Source organism: Ascaphus truei, chromosome 3 (assembly GCF_040206685.1).
Source record: "Ascaphus truei isolate aAscTru1 chromosome 3, aAscTru1.hap1, whole genome shotgun sequence".
NCBI lineage: Eukaryota > Metazoa > Chordata > Amphibia > Anura > Ascaphidae > Ascaphus > Ascaphus truei.
Window position 1 is genome coordinate 403,868,639 of NC_134485.1, and position 26,718 is coordinate 403,895,356.

Sequence of the window (26,718 nt, forward strand, 5' to 3'; positions counted from 1 at the left end):
TTTTCAGGTACAAATCAGAGATTGTCCCCAATGAGCAGGGACAATATGGAAAAGAGGACCTGCGAGGCAAATATATGGACTACAAATATATGGACTACTATATGGATTGTCCCCAATGAGCAGTCCAGTATGGAAAAGAGGACCTGTGAGGCAAATATATGGACTACGGGACGTCATGCACAAACACTAAAAAGTACACAAATTTACTGTGGGTTCCGCCATCATCTTTTAGATATAATGCTGTGCTCTGCATCCCTAAACAACTTCTTAATTGTATGCAACTCTACATTAGGCGAGAGGGATTGCAGGGATATTTCGAGCACCTTTATTTTTAATGATCAACAAGAAACCCCACATAGTGGCAATGAAATTACTACACGTTTCTGAAATAGTGAATGGTGAATAGTTTTATGTCATTTCTTTATTTACTGATGGAATTTTTATAGAAGTTTGTGTATATATTAATTTTTAACTGGTAAATGTATCCCTGCAAAAACACCCCTGCTACAGTATATGGGGGGTTGGGGGGAAAAGGGGGTGTTTTTTGAGATTTTCTCTTTATTGCCGAACCTAAAAAGTAGAGCAAACCTTTTAGGTTGCCTCAATTATCTATCGGGATAATATACCCATTGTCTCAAAACCAGGGCAAACGTGAAAAATAATTTAAAAGGAAATGATTGACAGGTTCCTTTCATTTTAGTGACAACACATGGCCCCCTGTTGAGCCATGTATTAAAATGATATAATGCACGGTCTGATATCCGATATTGAGCTTAAATTACCCCGCAGTCTACTCATACAGTGTAAAGAAGGGGTAGCCAACTCCAGTCATCAAGAGCTACCAACAAATCAGGTTTTGTCTCTGACTGAGCCACTGATTGATCCACCTGTGCTGAAGCAGGGATATCCTGAAAACCTGACCTGATGGTAGCTCTTGAGGACTGGAGTCGGCTACCCCTGGTGTAAAGCTTTATTTGCTCTATAGAAACAATGACTTGATTGTTTAACTTAGTGTTCACAAAAGCTTAAATATCATGTTTTCCGTGATTAAATTGTATATTTTTGTTTTGCAGGTTTCCACGTACATAATGCCTGCATACCCTGCAATTATGCCACTGATGTAAAACCAGTTATGTCCTTCACATCCTCCCAACCACATAAGATTTACATTACAAAAGTAAATCACCTATTGATGTAGGGGATGGGAGGGGAGGCTAGTGAGAGGCGCACAAGAGACACGCCAAGCAAGATGTATCTTTTTAAAGCATACACTGTCATTAAAACTGTATTTTGAATTTGATGAACTACTGTAAGGGAACTTAAGCCATTTACATAGTAAACGTAGGTTGAAATTGATGGACATACTATATGTCTTTTTTCCGACCTCATCTACTATGTAACCACAGTACTGTATGTAACATTTTCTCATTTGCTAGTACATGCTATGGGTATGTTAATGAAAACGCAATATCAAACCAAATTGTCTATTCCATCCTGTTTGAAGAGACATGAAAATAGTATGAACATAACATGGCAGAAGTAAATTGTCATAAATTGTCAATAAGTGCTGTTGTTGAGTAAGTTTTGCACCATATTTACCCAAATAAAAGGTGTTCACTATGATAGTGACTTACTGTATGCTTAAATAGTGAATCAATGCCTACAGAAAGCGTAAGGACAAAGCAAAGAGGAACTTTCAAATCATCACAGACTTGGTCCCAGTGAATATCAAAAATATTCAAGCTTACAGACACCCATAAAGAGTGTACATGGATCCAACACACACGCAAAATAGCCTAACGCTTTCATGCTGCCCACCGCGCTTCATCATCTTCATGGGTGTTTGTCAACAAAGCTTGAAGATTTTTTGATGTTCACACTGTATGGGACCATGTCTGTGACATTTTCAATTCTCTTCTTTGCACGGAGTGCTACGTCATTACACTTTCTCTTATTCTGATATATGAGTTGTGGGAAGCTCAGACGCCAGCACCAGGACCAGTATGAACCCATATCCGCACGGTGGAATTGCTAAAGCAACGGGACGTGTATCAAAGTGTGTTTTACATGCATGATTTCAAGGGTTATAGAGAGCCTACGTTTTCTCTCTATTTTGCAATCAATGCCTACAATATCATGATTATCATTCATCAATGGCCAAGATTTGAGGCCATATTTATTAGTTTGAATGGGATGCACGGAGTTTTACTGCTTCACGCCACTTTGCAAATATGAAGCTTAATTTACTTTTACAGCACTGCACCTTTAAAGCAAAGGGGAAAAAAAGATAATTTTTTCTTTTTTAAATGAAGGATTGTACTTTCAGTGGGGACATACGTTTCCTCCACCCTTTTCCCCATGCGCTTTTTTTACATGGCTAAGCACAATACAGGAGGGCTCTTTGTCTATCACAGGAAACAACAGCTATCATGTACTTTTAAAGAGGAAATCTTTAGTTACAACATTTAGCCAAACTATAATAAATCTATCTGCATTGAAATGGCAATCCCCAAAGGGGATGTCCTATAGAAATTATAACTCTAGAGAGAATGTATTGTTAGTTATTGTGAGCTGTGTGTTCTCTCTTTAATAGGACTATACCAGATACAGCAGAATTGACATCATCATTTCCATTATGTGAGATCCATACTATTTGGAAATCCATGAAAGTTAAGGAGTGGCCTAGTGATAAAGACTCTGGGTTTGTTATGAGTAAAACTGGTTTGAGTAAATTCCCAGTGCCAGCTCCTTCTGATCTTGAGCAGATCACTTTGCTTTTCCTCTTGCCTCAGATTATATTGTAAGCCTTTTGTGCCAGGGACTGGTCTATGTCAGATTCTCTGTACTGGGCTGTAACTGTTGTCAGCACTGTATCAGACATTGCCATTTTGGAGACTAGGCAAACACATTGACTCATGTAATTCATCATTCATTCCCTCTAGACTGTAAACTCACATGAGCAGGGCCCTCATTACCTCTTTGTATCTATTTGTGCATGCTTGTCCTCACCTGTATGTAACTGTTTATGGGATAGATATAACTTGTACCCCATTGTTCCACGCTGCGGAATATGTTGGCTCTTCACAAATAAACGATAATAATAATAATTCAGCTCTTAATGACCTGGATTTTCTGGTGTAGGATTGTGGCACTTCTGCCACTGGAGATCTAGCTGGATCTGTGGCGCGCGTTGGTATTTTCTACTTTCACTCTAAAGCAGCAGTTCCCGCTACCTAGATTTTTTACCCACCCTTTTGGATGGGAAGCAGAGGGTCCCGAGAGCTGAAATGCTGTAGCTGTTCTTAGCAGGTTTGTAACTGTTCTTATCCCCTGTAGAGGATGCAAAATGGCTGTTGTAATCTCCAGCATTACGCTGGCCAATGGAAAGCCGTGACGTCATCCTTTCCTATTAGCCCACGTAACACAGGGTATTTAAATACCAGTAAGTATATCAGAAACCACATTGTCCCCAGAGCTGTAATTAATGCTTTTCAGCTCGGGGGATTCCCAGGTTGCCCCCATGCCCCCTGTTGAAGAAAACCGGGGGAAAGGACTTGGTGGGATCTGCTGCTTCAACTCCTGTGATTTGTACTGAGTTATAGGCTATGGAATTTGTGGAGAAATGAAGGCTACTTGCTGTATGTATGTATGTCTTTATTTATATAGCGCCATTAATGTACATAACGCTTCACAGCAGTAATACATGTGACAATCATATAAATAAAAGTAATACAAATAACACATAATGGGAAGAAGTGTTTAAGACATAAAAGTAACACTTAGGAAAAGGAGTCCCTGCCCCGGAGAGCTTACAATCTAATTGGTAAGTAGGAAGAAGTAACAGAGACAGTAGGAAGGTGTTCTGGTAAGTGCGTCTGCAAGGGGCCAAGGTTTATGTATGAGGTGTAAAGTATCAGCCATGGAGCTACTCATATGTTTCGTTATGCAGGTGTGTTTTAAGATGGGTCTTAAATGTGGATAGAGACAGTGCTACTGAAGTCTCCCGGCTGCAAGGCTGCAAAAAATAAGACCACATTAATCACCGAAATGTATGGGATTTTTTCCTTGAATAGTTCCTGTCCTGTTTTTCTGCACTAGGTGTGGCCCAAGTTTTCAAATATAATGGAAACATGAAATTGTTATGATTATTCACAAGTCCTGATTTTTTACTTTTTATTAAAGAACTGGGTTATCATGAGTGTTATCGATAGTAATTTAATAAAAAAAGCAGCACTGCTTGGACTAGTCATAGCTGGAATGTCGCAGACAATGATTACTATTAAAGAAGTATATCATAGTGGATAGCCCTGGGCTTTCATTACCATTAGCACGTACTAGTTAAAAAGAGAATGTTGCAATCCAAAACTATTCTGAAAACTATTTATTCCCTAAACTGCAAAAGTACAGTATACATCAATAGACAACGACAAAATCTGCCAAAAAAAAAAACTGAACTACAAAAGCCATTAGCAATCATGAAGTAATTTAAATTAATGTTGAGTCCCACTTAATGTAAACACTGTAACCTGAAGCTTAGAGTAGCTTTTACTTCTATTATCTCTCCATTGTCCAGTCTTTCTAGTTCATTATTTCACTTGCAGGGTGTCTGAATAAATCTGATAACCTTATCTGTGAGGTGGAGCAGACACGACTTACAATCACATCTTCACCAGTCAGAGTCCCTATTGTAATTTAAACAATGAAAAGTATTAAAACTTTCAAAAATGCGTTGAAACATACGTATAATTGTCTGATTGATATTTTAATAAATACTAATATGGACATGTTAATACAGTATATCACTGTCACAAGTTCAATTTGCTGTTATGTAGCGAACCTTTAGTGACTGATAATGACTATTGTACTTGAGTAAATAAACCCGACCATAGACGACCACCCCACCCCCACTATAAATAAATATATAAAAACCCTACATAATCACTGAACACACACGTATGATGGTAAAGGCGGAAGCAATGTTATTAAACATGATTATAATACACAAAACTAGAATAAATAAATCATTATATAAATGAAACCTTAAACTCTTATTGGCCTTGCCAGCCATAACCTTAAAACCCCTCTTTAGCCCAAAGCCAAGAAGGGGGAGGGTTATATCCACTGCCACAAATATCCCATGACAAGAGCAGACAGCAACTGCTACCTCACAGCAACACAACTGCATCGCCTTTGCCAAAAGACCACAACCAAGCGGACTCAACAAACCATCATTAAAGCAGCAAAACGTGAAATCTTATATGTTTAAAATAATAATAATAATTTCTGTAGTATTAGATAATAATGACTGTTTCTTTTTTTTGTTGTTTTCAACTTTTACTGCCATTTGTAATGCGTTTTAAAGCATCATTTGATTTCTATAACAAGTTTTAGCCCACCTCTCCAGCAATGCAAGATATCTGCAACACTTTCCTGTTTGGGATAATTTGTTGCAAACGTTTCCAGCTGTTTGAGCTGTAAACTGTAACAATACATAATGTTACCTTAGTAATATAAGGATACATTGTAGCTGCTGAGTTAGTACACTGACAGAAGCAGCCATTACGGATGCAGCAGCCGTTATTCGAACAAATGTAGAAATGGATTTCGAAATTTGTCCGTGATCCTCACTAGTTTTGCCGCGGCAGACATAATGGCCAATCAGATTAACACAGCGGGGGTCCCTGCTGTTTGAGTCATACCAGGGTCTGCCTTTCTGTAATAGACGCGCAGTAAGAGATAGGCTGAATCAGTCACTCTAACTGCGCGCCTCTCACAGACGATAGCGGGTTTTTTATTTAATTTTAAACATTACAGTATTGTTGCAGGGGGTCTCCGGAGCTGAACCGCATTGATTTCAAGTCCGGGGACCCCTACTTCCCGAGATACAGGCCCCATTATGGGATACAGGCCACGCATAGGAGAAACCGGCACCCCATAACGCAAGAGCAGCATCGGGAGACAGATGTCTGCAGTGGGGCCGGCGGCAACTGCTGTTACCAGCCGCCGGGCCCCCAGCAGCACTGCCACCTCCCCTCCCCCCCATGAAGCCACCCGGCGGTTAGCTAACCCCTCCTTCCAGCATCGGGGCACCGCCACTGGGCCGTCCCGCCAGCACCACAGAATTGGGGAACCATCACGCTACTCGGCCGTCTCACCACCCCCCCCACCCCTCCTGTACATCGGCCAGCACCGCCACACCCCCAGCATCGCCACCCCCCTTCAGAATCGGGCCAGCATCGGCCCCCAACCCACAGAATTGCCCCCCCCCTGCAGGCCGCAGCACTGCCACCCCCCGCAGCACACCGGCGCACGCAGGAGCAACAACGTGCCCCCCAGCAGTATCGCTCCCCCGCGCCCACCCTGCAGCAACCGGCCTGACCATCATCCCCAAGGTAAGTCTGATTTTTATATATATGTATTGGGGGTGTTGGGATATTTTTTATATGTATTTTATATGTATTGGGGTATTTTTTATATATACACATTCCCAATAATATATATATATATAGTTATATGTATTGTTTTTTTATATGTTTGGGTAGGTGGTTTTTTTTGTATGCATTTGGGGGGGGGGAGGTTGTATATATTTGGGGGGTGCGGATTTTTTTGTATATATTTCGGGGTGGGAAGTTTTTTGGTGTATATCTTGTGGGGGGAATTGTGTTGGGGGAGGACGGAATGAGTGAGCGTGGGGTAATTGACGGAAGAACAGGAGAGAGGGGGTGAGTGAGAAAAAGAGGGAGTAAGGCTGAGGCCATAGAGGGGTCCAGCCACGATCCTCCGCGCTGACGCTGAGGCTCGTCTGCTTGGTCAGATGCGATTCCATGGATTGGCAGGCGAGCCAGCGTGCCAATCGGGAGGCGGAGGGAGGTGGGGCAGTGACATCACTGGGCCAATAGCCCGTGAAGCGCTAACGTCACGGTGTCGACGTCATGACGCTGCTTCGCGCTGATTGGGTGTTTTCAGCTGACAGCGCGCTGAGAAACAGTTTCGTCTGTCAGCTGAAAATCTCTGCGCCTCAGCACGCCTGCGGACGCTCGTGGAAGCCCCCTCTAAAGACATCTTCATTGAGGATGACGGGGCTCATCGTGGAGCATCCGCAAGGCTCAGCGCGGCTTCACCCTCTATGGACCCAGCCTAAGGCTTTGGTCCCGCTGCGTCCGGTGGTCCGCAGCCCCCTTCCTCTAGTGTGGAGGTCCCCGCTGGCTCCTTACTACTTGGCTGGCTGCGTGCTGTGACGCGTCAGCCGGCCGATGCTGCAAGCTCCTAGTGATTTGCAGCTCTGATGCGTCACGTGGTACGGCAGTCAGCCAATGAGGGAAGGAGGGGAGGGAAGGAGCTACGGATGGGAGGCGGCTTGGGAGGGGAGCAGGGAAGGAGCTGTGGGGAAAAATGTTTGAGTGTATATGTATGTGTATGTATGTGTGTGTGTATGTGTGTGTGTATGTGTTGTGTGTATGTGTTGTGTCTGGGGGGGGACGGCACCATGGCACCACAATCTCAGACCTGGCAAAGTTTTACCACGCCCCCCCCCCCCTCCCGCTCCGGCTCCCGGCTCCCTACAGACTGCATATCGCGGTCAATTGCCTGTCAGCGCGCCGCCTGTCTTCAGTGCGGGCGCGCTGACTGAGGGAGCGGGGCCTTAGCCACAGAATGAGAAGCAGGGGAGAGAAATACATACGAGGCGGGAGGGTGAGACGGAAGGGAGAGAAATACGTGGGAAGGGGGGGGGAAAGAGATGAGGGCTCATGAGGTGTGAAATGGGGGGGGGGGTGGTGGGCAGTACCGCTGACACGGGGGGGGCTGCTTAAAATGTTTGTGCCGGGCCTCACGATTTCTGTTGGCGGCCCTGGCTGAGACAGCCAAGTCTTAACCCAATCCCTCTTTTCTATTATGTATATTTGTTTCTTTAAAAAATATATACATACATACTTGAAATATAGCAACAGTAAAAATAAACTAAAGAGCTGACTTAGATTTAAAAAAAAAAGTGCTGAAACTGCGTGGGCCATTCAACAATACCACTGCCCCCGATGCCACCAATCCCCAACTGAGAAATCGGCTTATGCTGGCACAAATCACACCACCCTATCAACGACTAAGTTCACCTACCACCTGTACATACATAACCCCTTACTATACATACCATACAAGACAAGAGAGGGAGGAATGTTTCCAGGGTCAAGACACCCTGCACTCAAGCTTTGGGCTACCCCCACTTAGCAGAATTCTTCTGTTTAGAGAATTGAGTATCTCCACCACCCTTACCACCTAAACGATCTATCTTAAATAATATGCATCTCGGATAAATTAATGTGGAAGAGATCAGTGGTTCTGACACATAATAAATTCAACATGAGAGCCAGCAATATTTTTTTTGTAGGGATATCTTTGGAATATCTTTTATGGAGACACCTTAAATATGTTCAGGTTACAAAACTTTTTATTTTTTTATTTTGTAGGATCATTTTTTTATCTTACAAAAAAAAAAAATACACATTCAATTTTCACGTTAAGTCAAAATCTGCCGTGCGTATATTATTTATAGGTACAATTCGGTATCACGATTACTAGGTTGTGTAAGTAGACGATCTATGATTTTAGCATATTTGCTTTTTTATTTCAGGTTTTTTGGTTAGTTAAAACCATTAATTAACTATGGTATAGTATAATATCACAGATAATCCCACAGTATGCAGATCTCAGCAGGATAAATACTTGCACCTCACATGCACAAGCACACACAGCCACATGTAGGATGAGCACATCAACACCCCCCACCCCCCTCCCAAATCCTTGAAATCCCTGAATTACAGCCAGCAAGTCTTTATCTGCTTCCACTCTGAAAATCCCTGAAAAAAAGAAAGGAGAAACCTCTCTTAAGCGCAGAGAAAGCCCTATCAACACTTAAGGACCACAAAGCCAGCCCATGTGGCAGGGAGAGAGTTAAGAAAGACGGCTGGGTGATTTCAAGGAACCATAGGAAACTTGAGAACCTGCATGAACTGATCTGAACCTCTATGGATACCGTACCATGGGATCAGTCAGCCCCTTACCCCTCCTGTTGCCTGTAACACACAGTCTCCCTCCCCTGTCTCCTCCTCTCATTAGTGCATTGTGGAGCACAGTGAGCCGGGTAGATGAGCCTGTGGAAGCAGCAGCAGCAGCTCAGAACAGGCACACTGTGCTGCAGAGACCATCTCACTTGGACTATCACTTCTTACAGCTCTGACAACAGGCTACCCAAGTCTTTCCCCCTGTTGCATGTTATAGATTTCCACTAAGATTTTTATTTTTTTTGCAATGTTTTAGACAGTTTATTCTTTAACCTGACACTAATTTTCATATTGGTGGATTTTCTTGACGTTTTGATGTGCAGTGGATTGAATCAGCGAAGATAGGACTGCAGGACCAGCAACTACCTTTGTTTCTCAATTAACTCTGCTTCCAAGGAGAACTGTAGTTGAATCTACGTTTGAAGCTACAATCAAATTGAGATTGGATACTTTTTGAGCTGCAGATCAGTACTTCCCCCCCCCCTTGCATTACCATTACTTCGAGTTTCCATGTATGTGAGGACTGCTTGCTAGTAGCAGGTTTGTAAGATATCATTGGAGAGCTGACACTGGGACATTGCCATGAAGATGGGAGGACGATCTGAGCCAAGATCACTTACATTTTACTTATCTATCCTGTGCTGCCTATTTGGAAATACATGTGGTTTTGGAGATGAAGAAGAAAGGCGGTGTGACCCCATCAGAATCTCCATGTGTCAGAATCTTGGTTACAATGTCACCAAAATGCCAAACCTGGTTGGCCACGAGTTGCAAACCGATGCTGAGCTTCAGCTGACCACATTCACCCCACTCATCCAGTATGGATGTTCCAGTCAGCTACAGGTGGGTACCAGTCATCCAGCAGAAACGTGTATGAGCAGCAGCATGTCTGTTAAATATGCACATAATATATATTGTCCCTAACTGTCCATGAAATGTCTAAATATAATGTGTAGCGGTGTATTGTCATTATAACTCTGTGCCCAGGACATATTGGAAACGAGAGGTAACTCTGAATGTATTATTTCCTGGTAAAACATTTTTATAAATAAATAATGTGTATGTCGTCAATTTCCATTCTAAAACTGCATGATACAAAATCCCAAATGTCACTGGTCTCAGAAAGGCATCTTCTTGGTCTCAGAACATGTTGTGGCTAATTATATACATTGTCCTAGAGCCCAATATTTGACAAGCCCTCCCCCCCCCCTGCTGTTGAAAAGTTGATACCTCTGTAACATGGCAAAATTGAAGTATCAAAGAAAAAAATGCCATTGATTTCAATGGGATTTATTTATTTGATACATATACAGCAATGATTTTGCCCCAACTTTGCCTTGATACATATGCCCATAGAATCTTATTTGTTTGTGCGTATTACGAGACTTGCATGATATATGTATAATACACACACACATATATACACATATACGCATAATATATACGTATAAGAAGCCTGTTACACAAACCGATTTGGAAACGTGTTGTATGTTTTTTTTTTGTTTTTTTAACATTAAACTACTTTTCTCCCAATGCTAATATTTTTTTTTCTGCTTGTCTTCCTCTGGATCAATATACTGTAAATACAAATATAGGATAAATTTAATATAGGTTGAACTCGATAGACACATGTATTTTTTCAACCTCATCTACTATGTGACCTGTATAGCTTCTTAAGCGCATAAAGTGATGCTCACGCCAGCCTTCTCCAGAGCATAGTGATGGAATGCTGCTGGCAGAGCTTTTGTTTGACACTTTGCACACATTGTTGATATAAGGATTTCAACTCATTGTGAAAGTGACATGCTGCTCCACAGGAATGCAGGGGCTGATCTCAGTTTACTTGTCAGTTTCTCCACTTTTCTGTGGGAGACTGATTAGGATGCCTGCTAATTTCAGGCTGTTAAAAAAACAGGGCATATTGAATTCCCCATTAACAAGATCTCTATGATCATTAAGGGGGTGGAGGGGAGGGAGAAAAAAAGTGAGTGTTCTAGCCAGAAGAGGGAGATTTTATTTAACAAAGGAGCAGTTTAAAATTTTGTAGAAGGAGAATTTATGCTGATCTTAGTTTACCTATCTATGGGAAGATTGCAGATAAGAGAAAAGATAACTGAAAGCAGTTAATTAAACAAGACAAACAATTTATGATAGAGCAGCTTCACAAAATCATACCAGTATCAAGGTGGTTTGTAGCAAAAAGGTTTAAGTTTAAAGGTCAAATGTGTGTGTAAAATAAATCACTGAATCTCGTGTATGGAGAGGGTGTAAAATAAATCACTGAATCTCATGTATGGAGTGTGTAAAATAAATCACTGAATCTCATGTATGGAGCGTGTAAAATAAATCACTGAATCTCATGTATGGAGTGTGTAAAATAAAAACTGAATCTCATGCATGGAGTGTGTAAAATAAATCACTGAATCTCATGCATGGAGTGTGTAAAATAAATCACTGAATCTCATGTATGGAGCGTGTAAAATAAATCACTGAATCTCATGTATGGAGCGTGTAAAATAAATCACTGAATCTCATGTATGGAGTGTGTAAAATAAATCACTGAATCTCATGTATGGAGTGTGTAAAATAAATCACTGAATCTCATGTATGGAGTGTGTAAAATAAATCACTGAATCTCATGTATGGAGTGTGGAAAATAAATCACTGAATCTCATGTATGGAGTCCGTTCGCATGTTTATCTTTACTTTGATTTGAACCATCTCTAGTTTGTTTGGACCGCTGTATTAAATTGCTAAACTCCTCTGTCTCTGTTTGATTAGGTTACAATTAACAAAAGATAAAAGGAGCATATCAAGGTTGGCTAAACAAAAAATCACCTACAGTACAAGAAGGAAAAGCAGAGAACAAAGTATGCTAGCTATTGTTATAATTAGAAATAGGAAAGGAGAGGGTGAGACAGAAGAAAGTTATAAAATAGGCACTGACACATTCCCAGCTAGGAAAGAAAGGCAAGCAAACTTACATTTGCAGTAACTATGTTTTTATAACAGAATTGAGATTCATTTTTTTTAGTAAAAACTATCATATTATAGGATGTTTTTTTACAGTAACACCAAATTACATGTGCACATAAACAATGTTATGTATCTAACGTATGTATGTTATGGTAAGTTCAAGAATCGTATAAAATCCATTCAGTAGGTTTTTAGAGTTCTTAAGTACACCTATCAGAAATGTAATTATCTGTATTGCCATCCTCAATAATTTTGTTTTGTTCTTTTCTAGTTCTTCCTTTGTTCGGTGTATGTTCCAATGTGCACGGAGAAGATTAACATCCCAATAGGTCCCTGTGGTGGCATGTGTCTGTCCGTCAAAAAAAGATGTGAGCCTGTCCTAAAAGAGTTTGGATTTGCCTGGCCTGACAGCTTAAACTGCAATAAATTTCCCCCTCAGAATGACCACAATCACATGTGCATGGAGGGTCCTGGAGATGAAGAGGTCCCACTTCACAGTAAGACATCTCTGCAGCCTGGAGAAGAATGTAACTCATTTGGATCTAATCCAGATCAGTATACCTGGGTTAAAAGAAGTATGAGCTGTGTTCTAAAGTGTGGTTATGACGCGGGACTCTATAGCCGGTTGTCGAAGGAATTCACAGATATCTGGATGGCCGTATGGGCTAGTTTGTGCTTTATATCAACTGCATTCACTGTCCTCACTTTCCTGATTGACTCATCCAGATTCTCTTACCCTGAGCGTCCCATCATATTTCTGAGCATGTGCTACAATATTTATAGCATTGCTTATATTGTGAGGTTAACAGTGGGTCGGGAAAGGATATCCTGTGATTTTGAAGAGGCAGCAGAACCTGTTCTTATCCAAGAAGGTCTAAAGAACACAGGATGTGCAATCATTTTCTTGCTGATGTACTTTTTTGGAATGGCTAGCTCCATCTGGTGGGTTATTTTGACATTGACATGGTTTCTGGCAGCCGGGCTGAAGTGGGGACATGAGGCCATAGAAATGCACAGTTCCTATTTCCATATTGCAGCCTGGGCTATTCCAGCAGTGAAGACAATAGTCATCTTGGTCATGAGATTAGTAGATGCTGATGAGCTGACTGGTTTGTGCTATGTTGGCAATCAAAACATTGATGCACTCACAGGTTTTGTCGTTGCTCCACTTTTTACCTACTTGGTGATAGGAACTCTATTCATCGCAGCTGGTCTTGTAGCTTTATTTAAAATTCGATCCAACCTTCAAAAAGATGGAACAAAAACAGACAAGTTGGAGAGACTGATGGTCAAAATTGGAGTATTTTCAGTTTTGTATACTGTCCCAGCCACATGCGTCATAGCTTGTTATTTTTATGAAATCTCAAATTGGGCTGTTTTTCGTTACACAGCCGATGACTCCAATATGGCAGTAGAAATGCTTAAGATTTTCATGTGCCTGTTGGTTGGCATCACCTCTGGTATGTGGATTTGGTCTGCCAAAACACTACACACATGGCAGAAGTGTTCCAACAGATTGGTGAACTCAGGGAAAGTAAAAAGAAAGAAAAGAGCAGACGGTTGGGCAAAACCAGGGAAGGGGAACGAGACTGTGGTGTAGTCAACAGAAGAACACAACCTTCTCTTATTTTGAAGGAGAACTCTTACTGGGCTGTTGTAAACCAAGTTGACGTCCAACATAACTGTTACTTGGGGAAATAGGCTCCATATAGGATGGAAGCTTACATATGTGAGAAGCTGATTAAACAAAAAAGCTTCCTTTGGAGTAGAAGTGCCATTTGCAATGGTTGGTTTCTCTGAAATGTTGAGAACCCCAAATTGTTATCCTTTTATCTCCCAAGGTGTGGTGGTCAAGAGGTGAAATCACCGATCTCAGGAGGAGAGACCTCATTTTGACACCCAGTTCAATCTCCATATGACTGCGAAACTCTGCCACGGGGCCCTGTGCCTCAGGCATCCAATACTAGATTGTAAACTGTTTGGGGGCAGGAGTTTCAGTGATTCTTTAAATTGTACTGCGCTGCATACGTGTCAGCACTGCATAAGAAGAAATGACTAACCTTGTTTGGCAGGTTACAATGTACGATGGTCTTAAAAGATCTTGGAAACTTAAGTTTCATACAACATTGGAAAGATGCTTTTCAAAGGCTAAAGGTCAGATAAAGGGCCACATCTACTTACCGGTGCTATTCTGTAAGACACTTTTCAGCTTATACAAATAAAAGTGCTGTATGGCTTAGCACCACTTTGTAGACATGACCCAATTGTATTGTAATTCTTCAAGGAGATATTTTTAAATCCTAATTTTGGGGGGAAATAATAAAAAAACACTAAACACTGGATTCTGTAGCTAGGGGTTGGCTCTGTCTGGCCTGGTAAACCGAGACATTTTTTTTTTTTTTGTGCATTACTGCCTAACCAAGTCATAGTTTATTAAACCCTTCAAAACATACAGTAGTTCTGAATTGTGCTCTAGCAATGAAAGGGTTAGTAAAGGGCCTGCAAAGTTTCCACACGTGTTCAGTACAATATGCACTGTATGTGGAAAACGGCTAGGCTCGTAGGGATGAAAAGGAATGAAAATATGATGCACTATCTGCTATCTGAAATGATTTATTTAACTGTGTAAATAGCGTGGGCACACTATTTGGGGTGCCTGTTGTAAAAGAAGAAAAGGAAAACGTTGGAAAAGTAAGTATTAACACTTGTGTAGTTACAACTCTGTTATTTGTTCTCATCTCTCTATGGCCCCTATTTATGTGATATGAAGTGGAGCAGCTCACAGTTACATAAGTGAAAGTTGATGTATCGTGAACTGTGCAGTACATCGCTTCTCACTTTATTATATAGGGGGTTTGTTTAGTTTATCTCGCTCCTTCTATTTTCATTAATAGCACAAGGTCTCCAAACCGTTCCGTTTGAAAGTGCCGCTCCACATGTCATTTTACCTTCAAAGTTATTTTTTTTGCCAGAAAACGATTATATTGCCTTATGAAACAGGGGAGAAAAATTAGAATGCAATTTTCAACATTCACTGTGCAATTTTAATAAAGAGAGGATGGGGTAGTGGAAGCTCTTGTTTCAGCCAAACAAATATAAATGTGATAAGGTGCAAGAAGGGGGCGTAGGAAATTTATAACCAACGCTGGCAAAGGTCTAGGCAAGAGCCCCTTGTTTGATGGCATGCAAATCAAATGATTAATGGTTAATTGAGTAGATAAAACATAGCTTATAGTTAATGTATATTTAAAATAGAAGCAGCGACATAATTCAACAAGTAATAACTCTTTCTACACACATGTATCAGTGCTGATTATGGTACTCTGTGTTTAGGGCAGCAGATAGGTAGACCCTATGTTGCAGTACAAGAACCCCTTATTAGTCAGATAGGGTAAGAGACTTAACACTTCACTTATATGGTACGTTTATTCAACTATGTATCAAGAGATGTCTATCTCAGTGGAATTTTTGTCTATTAACTCCTTCCAGTCTGTAGAGATACATACAGCATATCTTGTAAATCTCAAGGCTGTGACTGTCTCTCTCTCTCTTGTATCCTATGGATAGTTTTAAGCAGTATTTAATCTCTGGGGATACAGTCCAATTCTTAGTTGTTACACTTACTGTTTTCCCCTCAGAAGTGAAATTAAAAAGTGCATAACTTCTTCTAAGGATACCACTACTCCATGTGTGTAGAACGAGTTATTACTTGATGAATTATGTCTCTGCTTCTATGTTAAACATACGTAGGGTTGCCACGTGTCCGGTATTGAACTGGACTGTCCTGTATTTGTATACTCTGTCCAGTAATAAATGAGAGATACTGTAATACTGGACATGTATGTGTCCAGTATTTTCCTCCCTGGACATAGTGACCTGACACACCTTTCACCATTGAGTCCAGTATTTTTGGAGAAGCCACCTGGCAACCCTAAACATATGTTAAGTAAAAGCTAAGTTTTATTCACTCAATTAACCATTAATCATTTGATTTGAGTGTAGTCAAACAAGGGGCTCTTTCCTTGCTCTTTGCAAACATCGCTTACAACAATTCACCTTATCCATAATGAACAAGAGGCCCCAGAAGCCTGAATTGACACTTTCTTTAAATGCAAATATGTAGACGCCAGTCTACGAGCATGGCAATGATTGCTTTAAGGTGATTTTTATATCCACATAGATTTCTTTAAAAATGAACGTGCCTCTCAACCCTTTGGGTGCGCTATGGATGTAGTACTGTAGCTATGTCTTAAAGACCCTGCATGTTTTTCTAGGGGAGATCACCTTAGCCCAGAACGCAATCTGCCTCTTAGTGGAACAGAAGGGGAATCAGTCATCAGTGGCGGAACAGTAACGTGATCTCAAGTGCTGGAGGGGCCATGCTACTCTGCTTAAAAAGGGAAAGTGTACATGCATCACCGTTGGAATGTATTAATCAGGCTTTCCAGTAACGTAGGGATTAATGGGGTTTGGAAAAGGAAAATCCTCCCACTTCTCACTATTCCTATAAAATAAATATACAAACATGGTTATATTTGCCTCTAAGAGAATTGCACTAAATTATTTTCTCTGGAATTAGAATCCTGGTTGGATAATAGCAGGGTGAGAAGATCTATGCACCGTTTCATTGCTTGACATCGAAGAAGCACCACAACAATTCTATTTGGCATGTTGGTGTTACACTAGAAACATTCATTATATTTGCTTAAAGCCAGTGATATTTGTTCTCGTGTATTAATAATTTACTGCACAAATTAGCTGTCTCTGTCAGATATTCATTTTAAAGACTGTATCAGTGGACACACGTAGCAACAAGAAGGCTGCTGGTTTTACTGCTAGAAATATAAAAAAAAGCAATCATAAAACTCAACTTTGGACCTGTTTTTCAGTAATGTGTAACTACAAGTGACGTTAAAATTTAATCATTAAAGAAAGTACATTATCTTAGTTAATATGCAGTTTGCTTTTCTTCCGGAAGTTAAGATAGGGAATTAAGTTATCAGCCACAGACAGCGCTTTTGTAGCACCATCCATTATGGTCTGTTATGGGTTAATGCACCCGATCTGGCATTAACTCCCTAAATTGGTGTTAACGCTGGATCGGGTGCGTTCATTCGTTATGAATCTTAATTAATTACCCGTTATGATTACAAAGCCGGCAGACGGCAGACATTAGCTATTATTTATGCCTGTCACCCCCTTTGTTCCCCCCCCATATAACCATCAATCAAATGATGTAGGTATATGGTTGAGGTAGGGGTTTAAATAGGGATTCCTGTGATGATGTAGGTATAACTATGGTCCAATCGTTTATCAGGGTTCTTCCTTCTTTACAGTGGTTCGAATCCTAGAAAAAAAAAACAATGGCATTAAACAAATCTTAGCTTTAAACTCTACCAAGGAAAAGTAAAGAATTGCACCTTCAATGTGCTTATTTGGGTAATGTTGTGTAGCGGTCAGTGATCGGCAATGCCAGCCTCGTGGAAATGGATAGTTTTCAGTTGATGTTTTCCTAAATATTGGTTGGCAGAGAGCAGTAAAACGTTTGGCCTGAATACCAGTTATTTCCACATTGGATGTTGTAGAGAAATGTATCTCAGTTGGGCAACTCTAGTCTAGTGCAATGAAACCTAAAACTGGAGTAAATTTGACATCAGAGAAGAATGTTTTCCACCAGTTTTGCAAGAGAACGAAATTGTTGCCAGACCGTGCAGGCTTGCTCTAGCTTAACAAAATAATTGCTTATACAAATTGCCTTTACTTTTCAGATTTATCCTAATCACATATTATATTGTGAAATCCACCGGCACATTTCTATCTCGTAGTCATACGGTATTCTTGGAATATTGTATTTTCCTGGAATGGCAGCCATTGTCTTTTTTTGTTTTTTTAACGTCTGCTGGTCACTGCAACAGCTGGGGTTAATGTTTTCCCTAGTGATGTTAGAACTAGCTTGGCACTAAAAACAGCAGCTTGTCAAATCTGATATTTTGTGATTGTCTTGCAATTAGGCCTCAGGGCCTTCATGTGCAAAACTATTTACCATTTCTGAAATTATAAAACAGTTGGTTGTGCTTTCACTTAATTGCCTTTTTAGTATATGTTGTTAATAGAGGCAGAAAAGCCTAAAGCAGGAATCCCTGCAATAAATTACCTGGACCAGGTGGCCCCCATTGCTGTATTGCAGCAGTCTGCGTTCTGGGGACTCACTGGTTTCCAACATAGCCGCTGTATCCCCTGTCCACGGGAAACAATATGGCCATCTGGGGCCTAGCTCCGGAGACCAATAGAAAGCTGTAACATCATGAGGACCTAACATCACAGATTCCTACTTGGCACAAAAATCTATCAATACCATGGGAACCACAGTGTTCCTGGAACTCAGATAATAGCTGATAGAAGCTTCAGGGAGCCTCCTGGTTCAGGTCAGATAAAAAATTTAAATAAATTTGAATGGGTGTTGAAAGCCACCAGCAGAAAACTGAAGTCATTATTCCACTGGAGCAAACATTTAATATACTATGTTGTGAGCTATATTTTCTATGTATAATATCATCATAGTGTGAATCTAAAGCCAGCAAACATGTGCCTCAGAAGTGTAGTGGAAAATATTTTTGCTACTTCTTTCTTATTCCTTTCTGCGCTTTATCCAATTTGTAGCTGCTGACAAACATACTTCTGAAATGTTTGACAACTACTTCCAGGTACAAGTCAAATGCTCATGTTAGACATGAATTTGTGAAACTGTGGAAATAGACACTGCTTTTTATGGATGTTATATATTGTATATGTCTTTATTGATGTGCCCTGTACATTTCTAATTTATCACTGTACAAATCTTTTATATTTAATTTTTTTATCAAAAGCAAAAAAAAAATAAAACACTTTTTAAGATGTGTGAACGTGAGTTCGTTTCCGACTTTGTGCATCATGGGGGTAGCAATATATAGCAGTGATCGATTTAGTTAATGCACTTTTTATGGTGCACTGGTTATTAAATAACTGATTATTCATCCATGTTCCCATAGTGTATGCATTCTCCTTCCCTGTCAGAGGAATAAGCAGCTGACTATTTGCTCGTGGGTGAGCCGGTCAGGATCTGCTCTACACATGATACCACTACATAAAAGGCAAGATGCAGGAAGTTTAAATCATCACGCCATGTTGAAAAACTGTCTAGAATTGTTATACTTAACAGTGGAGTCAAACACAATAAATATTTTGTAAGAACAAATTTTTATACAGCGAAACACTCGTCTATATATATATATATAAAGTGAAAAAATGTTTGTCTGTCAGTTTGTGCCCCCTGTGATTGGCCGGTGGACGGCCACAGCTCATTGTCCTGTGGGGTGGGCTGACATCACGGCCACGCCTACACAAGGCGTGACAGTCACACCACCCTTAGCGCACCGCCGCCACCCCAAGTGAGCCAGGGGCCGGGAACCAGCCCACTCGGCCGCCGCCGCCCCCTCCCGTGAGCCTGAAGCCAGCACCCCTGCCCGCCCCCGCAGCACACCGCCGCCACCCCCAATGCCTGTGAACACCCTACGGACTCCCCCTTTCCCGCACCCCCCACAGAGCCGGCGGCAACAACCAACCCGCCACCGCCACTGCAGCACACCACCGCCACCCCCGCCAGCCCCGCCAGGAACCAGCCTCCCTGTCCGCCCCCGCAGCGCAGCGCACCGCCGCCACCACACCCGTGCCTGTGAACACCCTCCCGCCCCTTCCCCCTTCCCCCTCTCCCTCCCCCCCACAGCGCACCGCTGCCAACCGCCTCCATCACCGTAGCGTCCGCCGCCACCCGCTTCTGCCACAGAAGCGCACAGCTGCGCACCTCCACTGCCAGACAATTCAGCTGTGGATGGGGGGAAAGGGAAATCTGAACAGGGGGCCGGCGCTCTGAACGTGGGGGCTGCATTACTGTGAAGGGGGGAAACGCCGGGCATAAGAGAGAGAGGGACAGAGGGGAAGTGGGAGACAGAGAGGGGAATGGGGAGAGAGACACAGAGAGAGGGGAGCGGAGAAAGAGGGTGGGAATGGAGAGAGACGGGGAGCAGAGAGAGGGGGGAACACAGAGAGACGGGGAGCAGAGAGAGGGGGGAGTGGAGAGAGAGGGAGAGCGGCCCCCCACTATGCCGGCAGAACGGGAGGGTGGGGCTGTGCTGTGCACGGGGGGCCCGCATTAATGTGAAGGGGGGGAAACGCCGGAGAAAAGAGAGAGTGAGGGAGAGAGGGGAAGTGGGACACAGAGAGAGGAATGGGGACAGAGACACAGAGAGGGGGGAGCGGAGAAAGATGGGGAGAGCGGAAAGAGAGGGGGGAGCAGAGAAAGAGATGGAGAGCGGAGAAAGAGACAGGGGGAGCGGAGAAAGAGACGGGGGAGCGGAGAGAGGGGGCAGCGGAGAGAGAAGGGGGAGCGGAGAGAGAGACAGGGGGAGCAGAGAAAGAGACGGGGATCAGAGAAAGACGGGGAGCGGAAAGACGGGGGAGCGGAAAGAAGGGGGAGCGGAGAGGGGGGAGCAGAGAGAGGGGAGCAGAGAGAAGGGGAGCGGAAAGAGGGGGGAGCGGAGAGAGAGGGGGAGCAGAGAGAGAGGGGGGTGCAAAGAGAGAGGGGGGAGCAGAGAAAGAGGGGGGAGTGGAAAAAGAGACGGGGAGCTAAGAGGGGGGGGGGCGAAGAGACAGGGGGAAGCGGGAAAATTAAATCCTGGGCAACGCCGGGTAGATCAGCTAGTATTAAATACAGATATTAAAAAACTTCTAAAGACTAAACCAAGTTGGCGCAGAAAGGAAGGAGAAGATAAGATAATAGTACAGGCTGGAAAAAACTTAAATGCATGCTTGCTAATGCAAGAAGCCTGACAGAAAAAATGGGTAACTTGAATTAATAGCTGCAAGGGAGCAGTATGATATCATAGGCATTACTGAAACATGGTCGGATGAAACTCATGACTGGGCAGTTAATTTAGATGTAATTCCCTTTTCAGAAGGATCGAGCAAAGAGAAGAGGAGGAGTATGCTTATATGTTAATCCGGATCTAAAACCTATTATAAGGGAAGATGTTTATGAAGGGAATGATGAAAATGTAGATACCTTGTGGATAGTAATTAGCAGTGGAGGTAAAAGTATAAAGAAAATGTTTGTAGGGATGTGCTATAAACCATCAAATATCTGTGAGATTGAGGAAGCTAAAATACTTTTGCATATGGAGAAGGAATCAAAACTGGGTCATGTTTGCATAATGGGTGATTTTAATTATCCAGACTGGGGCAATGAGATTAGCATTACAACAAAAGGATACAGTTTTGGGGGTGTTTAAAGATGATTATATGACCCAAATTATTGAGGAACCAACCAGGAGAAGGGCAGTACTGGATTTGGTAATACCAAACAATGTAGAAGTAATAGCAAATATTCAAGTCCTGGAACATTTAGGTAACAGTGATCATAACATGGTATCATTTGAAATAAATTAACAAAAAAACAGATTACTCGGGTTACACAAAGACCTTAAACTTTAGAAAGGCAGATTTTAATAAACTGAGGACTAATCTACAAATAATACATTGGGATGATATTTTTGCAGGGGAAATGTAGAAGATAAATGGGCAGTCTTTAAAACATTTATAGAAAAGCACACTTATCAGTGTATACCCTTGGGTAATAAGTATAAAAGAAAGAAGTCAAAACCAATGTGGCTAAATAAACAGGTGAGGGAGGAAATGGAAAAAAAAGAGGCAGTCGCTTAGATTCTTTAAGTCACAAGGGATGGAGGCATCGTATCAGAATTATAAAGAATGTAACAAAAATTGCAAAAGGGCAATCAAATTAGCAAAAATGGATAATGAAAAGGATTGCAAGTAAGATCAACCCTAAAAAGTTCTTTAAGTACCTTAATAACAAAAAAATTAGAAAAGAAAATATAGGACCCTTTCAGTGTGAGATGGGTAGGCAGATTATTGGCGCCAAGGAAAAAGAAGAGGTATTAAACAAATTCTTTCCCTCTGTGTTTACAGGGAAGAATCAATTTCAATAGTAGTGCCGCAGGAGGAAGCCACAACCTCCATATTAATGAACAATTGGTTAACTGAGGAAGAAGTTAATAGGAAGCTTGGAAAAATGAAAGTAAATAAAGCACCTGGCCCCGATAGCATACATCCAAGAGTTCTGAAGGAGTTAAGTTCAGTAATAGCCAAACCATTACATTTACTATTCAAGGACTCCATTTCCACAGACTCAGTACCACAAGATTGGTGTAAAGCAGATGTGGTGCCTATATTTAAAAAGAGAGCTAGATCACTACCAGGGAATTTCAGACCTGTAAGCCTGACTTCAATAGTGTGGAAACTACTTGAAGGTTTAATATGGGATAATATTCAGGAATACCTAATGGAAAACACAATTATTAGTAATACTCAGCATGGATTTATGAAAGATAGATCATGCCAAACTAACCTTATTTGTTTCTTTGAGGAGGTAAGTAGGAATTTAGACCAGGGTAATGCAGTTGATGTGGTCTACTTAGATTTTGCAAAGGCTTTTGATACAGTTCCACACAAGAGGTTGGTGTACAAAATAAAGCAAATTGGACTCAGTAAAAATATATGCACCTGGATTGAAAACTGGTTGAAGGATAGACAACAGAGGGTTGTCATAAATTGAACTTTTTCAGGTTGGGCTAAGATCGTGAGGGAAGTACCTCAGGGATCGGTACTGGGACCCCTGCTTTTTAACTTGTTTATTAATGACCTTGAGGTTGGCATTGAGAGCAAAGTCTCCATCTTTGCTGATGATACTAAATTGTGTATGGTAGTAGAACCAGATGATATAGAATGTTCAGCGCTCGTGCTGCAGATATATACAATATTGGAATAAAAGTCCCCTTGCTGCATGTGTGTGGAGCGTCTCCCCGAACAGCTCCCAGGACAAGGTGATCCCCCCCCAAAAAAGGGGGGGGGGCACCCTGAAATACAAAAAGAAAAAGTGCACACAATGCGCACCAGGGATTAAAATAATATCATTTATTAGTAAACAATTCACTGAGGGGATCCAACCCCACCTCAGTAACAAGGAATTACACAGCTACACTACCGACACACTTTATTAAAGTGTGGCCGGTACCGCAAGCCGGGAGATTTTCCGGCTTGCTAGTGGCCGCCCCTCGGCGTGCCGCGCGTCATAGACGCGCGGTCATGCGTCTTCGGGAGCCTGCGCCCCCTGCACGCGCGTCCAGGGCTCCCCGAGGGAGCCCTGGTGTCCCGCGATCGCGGGACGGCGGCAGGGGGTTCCGGGGGACCCGGCGGACCCGGCAGCGGTAGGGAGAGCGCCCCGATCGGAGGGCGCTCTTCCGCTGCTTCGGCGCGCGCCCGTCACCCTCGGGCGCGCGCCAGGCTACTGCTGCGGCCAAGAACGGGCAAATGCTCGAATAAACTTGGCCGCAGCAGTAGGTCCAGTTACAATGAACATGAACCCTAGGATAGACAATGATTAATATAAATCCATTAGCAGCATAACACACAAAAAAAATTAAAAACGGAATTAAAAAGACAGTGTAACATAAATAAAACAGAACAATTGATCCTGAATTGATCCTAAATTGACTGTAGTGTGATGAAACAACTATCTGAACTGGCAGGGGGAGACGGAAACTCACACTGGAGCCGAAGGCGGGTCCGCGGCACATGTATATAGATCCGGATCACGTCTACAACAGAGATGGAATCACCGCCTGGGCTACTTGCAGGCGCCGTCTCAGCCCGTTAGCAACACGCGCAGGATGACCTGTCGTGACCTCTACGCGTTTCGCACTACGTGCTTCGTCAGGAGGTCATGCACAGCGTCATCCGCACGTATTTGTGAAAGCTACAGCCAATCAGAAGGCGGTGAATACACCCAGTGAATACCGTATATTGACAACAGGTGATTAAAGCCAATAGCTTATAGGAACAGCAGCCTGTATGCCAGTACCAGTCAGATTCATACACAAAACTGGTATAAATGGCATACATACTCATGATAGACTGCATATACTTGAAGGAATAACAATGAATAAATAAATAAATATTAACCCACTCATTGCTAAACTGCCAATATGAAACATACTAGAGACCCAGTGAACCACAGATCTCTCATACCCAGACTGCAATATGCACATCAATAATAGAATACACACCTACACATGAAAGCAAAGAGATACATTGTAAACATGATGAACTTACTTAATGATTTTTTCTTATAAATGCAATATCATTCTTTTAGAAACTGAGTCAATTCAATAAGCTCATTAAAACCATCGGGATACCTAGTTTGAAATTCGTAAATCCAATATTTTTCTCGTTTCAGTAGATGGTTATCCCTATTACCCTGTCTAATACTTAGTGGTACACTTTCCAGTCCTTTAAATTTAATGCAACTGGGATCGTTGTTATGGACTTCCTTAAAGTGCTTTAATAACGGAGTAAGGGGCCTACCTTCAGCCAGAGTTTTTGGTATGTTTTTCACATTTATAGTACAATACATTGGTAAGACGAAAAGACCCTTTAAGATGCGTATGTTGGAACATTTGAGAAATGGGAAAAACATACCAAAAACTCTGGCTAAAGGTATGCCCCTTACTCCGTTATTAAAGCACTTTAAGGAAGGTCATAACAACGATCCCAGTTGCATTAAATTTAAAGGACTGGAAAGTGTACCACTAAGTATTAGACAGGGTAATAGGGATAACCCTCTACTGAAACAAGAACAATATTGGATTTATGAATTTTCAAACTAGGTATATCGATGGTTTTAATGAGCTTATTGAATTGACTCAGTTTCTAAAAGAATGATATTGCATTTATAAGAAAAAATCATTAAGTAAGTTCATCATGTTTACAATGTATCTCTTTGCTTTCATGTGTAGGTGTGTATTCTATTATTGATGTGCATATTGCAGTCAGGGTATGAGAGATCGGTGGTTCACTGGGTCTATAGTATGTTTCATATTGGCAGTTTAGCAATGAGTGGGTTAATATTTATTTATTTATTCATTGTTATTTCTTCAAGTATATGCAGTCTATCATGAGTATGTATGCCATTTATACCAGTTTTGTGTATGAATCTGACTGGTACTGGCATACAGACTGCTGTTCCTATAAGCTATTGGCTTTAATCACCTGTTGTCAATATACGGTATTCACTGGGTGTATTCACCACCTTCTAATTGGCTGTAGCTTTCACAAATACGCGCGGATGACGCTGTGCGTGACCTCCTGATGAAGCACGTAGTGCGAAACGCGTAGAGGTCATGACAGGTCATCCTGCGCGTGTTGCTGACGGGCTGAGACACCGCCTGCAAGTAGCCCAGGCGGTGATTCCATCTCTGTGGTAGACGTGATCCGGATCTTTATACGTGTGCCGCGGACCCGCCTTCGGCTCCAGTGGGAGTTTCCGTCTCCCCCTGCCAGTTCAGATAGTTGTTTCATCACACTACAGTCAATTTAGGATCAATTCAGGATCAATTGTTCGGTTTTATTTATGTTACACTGTCTTTTTAATTCCGTTTTTTATTTTTTTTTGTGTGTTATGCTGCTAATGGATTTATATTAATCATTGTCTATCCTAGGGTCCATGTTCATTGTAACTGGACCTAGCTGTGTAATTCCTTGTTACTGAGGTGGGGTTGGATCCCCTCAGTGACTTGTTTACTAATAAATTATATTATTTTAATCCCTTGTGCGCATTGTGTGCACTTTTTCTTCTGGTAGTAGAACCAGAGCAGGATGTAATTTCTCTCCAGAAGGACTTGGAGAGACTGGAAACTTGGGCAGGTAAATGGCAGATGAGGTTTAATACAGATAAATGTAAGGTTATGCATTTGGGAAGCAAGAATAAACAGGTGATTTACAAATTAAATGGGGATAAATTGAGGGAATCCTTGATGGAGAAGGATTTAGGAGTGCTTGTAGACAACAGGCTTAGCAATAGTGCCCAAAGTCATGCAGTAGCTGCAAAGGCAAACAAGATCTTATCTGCATTAAACGGGCAATGGATGTAAGGGAAGTTAACATAATTATGCCCCTTTATAAAGTATTAGTAATACCAAATCTTGAATATGGAGTACAATTTTGGGCACCACTCCTTAGAAAAGACATTATGGAACTAGATAGAGTGCAGAGAAGAGCCACCAAATTAATAAAGGGGATGGACAATCTAACTTATGAGGAGAGGCTAGCCAAATTAGACTTATTTACATTAGAAAAGAGGCATCTAAGAGGGGATATGATAACTATATACAAATATATTCGGGGACAGTACCGGGAGCTTTCAAAAGAACTATTCATCCCAAGTGAAGTACAAAGGACTCGGGGGCATCCCTTAATATTGGTGGAAAGGAGATTTCACCAGCAACAAAGGAAAGGGTTCTTTACATTAGGGGCAGTTAAAATGTGGAATTCATTACTCATGGCCAATATTTATTAAGCAGTACTGTTATAAGACAGCTAACAGAGACAAGGCATTTTATGGCCCATTCAAGTGAATGGCATCTAAGGTGTATTCTGGTGCTGGATTAAGTTGGGTTATGGCAGTGGTACTCAAACCTCTGCTCAGTGCCTTGAGCCAGACCAAGTTTCTGATGCAACCACACTATTAAAGAGGCAGTTCACCCAGCACTAAAAAAATGCCTAAGACATGTAGATGAGC

General features: G+C 41.8%; 1 protein-coding gene across 1 annotated transcript; it reads left to right on the forward strand.

Annotated features, from left to right (window-relative positions):
* The first annotated feature begins 8,980 nt into the window (after positions 1-8,980).
* FZD4 (frizzled class receptor 4) lies at positions 8,981-18,930 on the forward strand. The gene is made up of 2 exons (XM_075592565.1): positions 8,981-9,899; positions 12,304-18,930. Exons 1-2 carry the CDS (start codon positions 9,639-9,641, stop codon positions 13,630-13,632), a joined length of 1,590 nt encoding a protein of 529 aa, XP_075448680.1. The 5' UTR covers positions 8,981-9,638; the 3' UTR covers positions 13,633-18,930.
* The last annotated feature ends 7,788 nt before the right edge of the window (positions 18,931-26,718 follow it).

Excerpts from the sequence above, each read along its gene's own strand:
- FZD4 (XM_075592565.1), top strand. The coding sequence starts at position 9,639 with ATGAAGATGGGAGGACGATCTGAGCCAAGATCACTTACATTTTACTTA. Across the intron at positions 9,900-12,303 it reads GATGTTCCAGTCAGCTACAG|TTCTTCCTTTGTTCGGTGTA; the intron begins GTGGGTACCAGT and ends GTTCTTTTCTAG.